Source organism: Corvus brachyrhynchos, unplaced genomic scaffold (genome assembly GCF_000691975.1).
Source record: "Corvus brachyrhynchos isolate BGI_N302 unplaced genomic scaffold, ASM69197v1 scaffold65, whole genome shotgun sequence".
Classification (NCBI taxonomy): Eukaryota; Metazoa; Chordata; class Aves; order Passeriformes; family Corvidae; genus Corvus; species Corvus brachyrhynchos.
Genome location: NW_008238365.1, coordinates 4,421,946 through 4,425,313, shown reverse-complemented (window position 1 = coordinate 4,425,313; position 3,368 = coordinate 4,421,946). Strand labels below are relative to the sequence as shown.

Here is a 3,368-nt window from a genome sequence, read left to right as displayed (position 1 = left end):
ACATTTATGATGCCATTTTATGGGTTTGAATTAAGTGTAACCCCTTCGTTTTCATCATTTTCAGGTTGAAATTGAAGGAAAGCCCTGTTGTCCCTCTTTTTAAAGGTTTATACTGAAGGAAAATTTCCCCTTTTCGCATTATTTGGAAGATTTAAATTGAGGGAACCCCTCTTTTTCTGATATTAAGGGTATTAAATCAAAAGGAAGAAGGCATTTATCTGCTGCTATTTTATTGCTTTGAGGTAAACATTCCCTGTTCCCTGTTGCCTCTCGGAGGCTTAGCGACATGGTTCAGGAACAGCACAACGACCACCTCAGGTCGTTCGGGCCATCAGCTCACAGACACCAATGTGGTGGACGGCAAATGGCATTTATTCATGGAATACATAGGGTTAAATAATTTGGGTTTGCCGCGTCACTTCCTTCTGCTTACATATTACCTGTTGAGGGGAGGGGTTCTACCTGCCCGTACAACGCGAGATCTTCCGAACGCCTATCCCTAATCAACCCAAATCCCATTCATTCCCCCCCCCCCCATCCCTAATCACTCACATTCCCCCCCCCCATGATTAATTAAAAAACATGCAAAATATAAACAGTATAAAATTTCAAGAACTAGTAAAACCTACTTAGCAAGTTATAAAAAGTGATATAACATGTATAAAATATATGCGCTTTAGAGCAATTGTTGGTGGTCAACAAATAAAATGTTAACCTTTTCTAACCGGCTTTTAACAAATGACACCAATTTGTTTAATATGCAAGGCCCGAAAATCAATGTTAGGAGTATCATAGTGAGGGGGCCTATTAGAGTGGAAACAAGGGTGATCAGCCATGGAGACTGGTTAAACCATGACTCGAACCATCCTTGTTGGGCTTCTCTTTCTCTTTTTCTCTGGGCTAGCCTTTCTCTTAGTTTGGCCATTGAGTCCTGTACGACTCCGGTGTGGTCTGCATAAAAGCAGCATTCTTCTTTCAAGGTGGCACACAGGCCTCCTTGTTGCATGAGCGGGAGGTCCAGTCCTCGCCTGTTCTGCAGGATGACTTCTGAGAGTGAGGAGACAGATTTCTCTAGAAAGGAGATGGATTTCTCAATTCTTTGTAAGTCCTCATCAATAGGTATCTGCAGCTGAGAAAGTCCCTGGTGTTGGGTCACGAGGGCCGAAACACCTGTGGCCGCGCCAGTGGCTCCAAGGCCGAGCAGCATTGCGATGGTGATACCTGTTATTACTTCTCTCTTGTGGAGCCGGCTACGTTCTTCAAAAAGGTGGTACACTTCTTCTTCTTGGTGATACAGGACTCCAGGAACAATTAAAACTTGGACACAAAAATCAGCAGAGTTATCGAATTTATCAAGAAGCACACAGGGGCTTATTCCGGATTGCTGACAGACAAACATTCCTGATGCGGATGGGACCACCCACTTACTGGTCGTTTTGTCAAGCTTGATAAATTCAGTACAGACATTGCCTATTCGTTTTGCTAGGACTGCATTGCCAAAGCACTTGCCTTGGCCTGTGACCTGACTCAGAGTAAGTCCTCTCCGGGTGATGTCCCACCTGCACTGGTGTGGATTTTGTGCCGCTGAGTAGTTAAAAGGCACATTAAGTGCAATGCCCTCATAAAAAGGGGGGTGCGCATCATAACACAACCAGCATGATTTTGTAAGGTTCGGGCTTGATTGATTTTATGACAAAGAAGTAGCATTTAATACGCTGAGAAACAGATTGTAAGGAGCTGATTTAGGTATTTGATAGGTAACCAATGGGCCGGGTGGGGTGGAGGTGGGATTTAATATTTGTGTATTAAGCGTAAGACCAGTCTTGGGTCTGTTTACCATAAGAATCTGATTAGGCCCAACTGGTCGGGATTCTGGCGGTAGGTGCCTGGTAATTTGTATGTTTACCCACATGTTGGGGACGGTGAGAGCAAACACTGACCACGCCCTACCCGTGGCCCAACTCTTATGGGCTGGCTGCAGAATTGTCATTATGTAGTTTTTGCAAGTGTGTCTCCTCCCGTCTTGGGGCGTGTATATTAGCTTGTCAAGTCCAAATTTTGGTTCGCGACAGCCTCGGGGTGCATACTTGACTTGGAGGAACTCATCACATTGCTGCAGTTGCCATCTATCGCTTGTCACGATAGTCTCACACCCCCAGTACCCACAATATCCATACCCTGGGTAGTTATAGTAGCCTTTTCCTGGGTTTGAAGCAGGACACCAATAGGTTTGGTACAGTGAAAAATCACCAAGACTGGGGAATTGTAGATGCGAGGGAAAAATGTCTTTTAGCGTAAACTCAAAAGATGGGCTGCCTGGTGTGATAGTTTCTTTGATTGCTTTGTCGCCCAAAAGGTGGCGTAGGACCCACCTGAATGGCTGGTGAGGATGATGTTCTGCATTGGCTTGCCCTCTGCCAAGAAACTGTAAAAGCAAAATTACACAAATATACCGTTGTTGCTTGGATTTCACTGGTGTAGGATTCTTGGGCGCTGTTGGGCTGCTCGATGACTTGTCGCTTTCTTCAGGCACTGGGATGTATGGGTCACGAGGGCGTCCAAAGATCCAGTCCTGCAAACAAAACCTCACAGTTGTCATTAGTTTTATTCTGAAGGTCCGGTTTGATAGACTTAAGTGGACACCATTTGACTTTACCATCTTTTTTAACAGCTGCGTGCCCTCGCCCCGTGAGCACTAGTCTCCAACCTTGTTCCCATTCCCCCAATTCATTTCTGATTACAACTTGTGGGCCTTCGTCTAGTGCTCGAGTGGCCCAGTGTCTCTGGGAGGGACTGTTTGTCTCATTTGTTTGTCTCATCCCCCCTAGGGAATTGATTCAGTGCTAGCAGGGCAGTTGCCAATATGCGTGCCTGGTCTCCTGGGGGAATAGAATTGGTAAAGCCCTCTGTTTTTGCTAACACTTCCAATTTGGTTTTCAGGGTCTGATTTGCCCACTCAACAATGGCCTGCCCGGTGCTATTGTATGGGATGCCATGTACCAGAGTGATACCCCACTTTGAAACAAATGTTTGGCTCGATTTTGAAATAAAGTTTGGGCATTGCCTGTCTTGATCTGCTTTGGAACGCCGAGCCACGCCATAGGTGTTAGCCAATGTTGGATGGTTGCCTTGGAGTCAGTTTTTAGGTGTTGTGTGGCCACGATCATTCCGCTATATGTGTCCACAGTCACTGCAAGCCATGCTTGGGGTTTTCGTAGATGACATAGTGTAAAGTCTGTTTGCCATATTTCTGAGGCTTTAAGGCCTCTGGGGTTGACTCCGCTGGACCACAGCGGTGATTTTTGACAGTGGGGGCATGTGGCTACGATGTGTTTCGCATCAGTGGTTGAAACCCCGCACCTTTTTGC

At 45.9% G+C, this 3,368-nt stretch overlaps 1 protein-coding gene across 1 annotated transcript; it reads right to left on the bottom strand.

Moving 5' to 3' along the window:
• Nucleotides 1-351: 351 nt before the first annotated feature.
• On the bottom strand, nt 352-2,800 carry LOC103616988 (MLV-related proviral Env polyprotein-like). The gene is given in 1 exon segment (XM_008635242.2): nt 352-2,800. A coding segment is annotated over 1 exon segment (1,983 nt). The 5' UTR covers nt 2,660-2,800; the 3' UTR covers nt 352-676.
• Nucleotides 2,801-3,368: the final 568 nt, after the last annotated feature.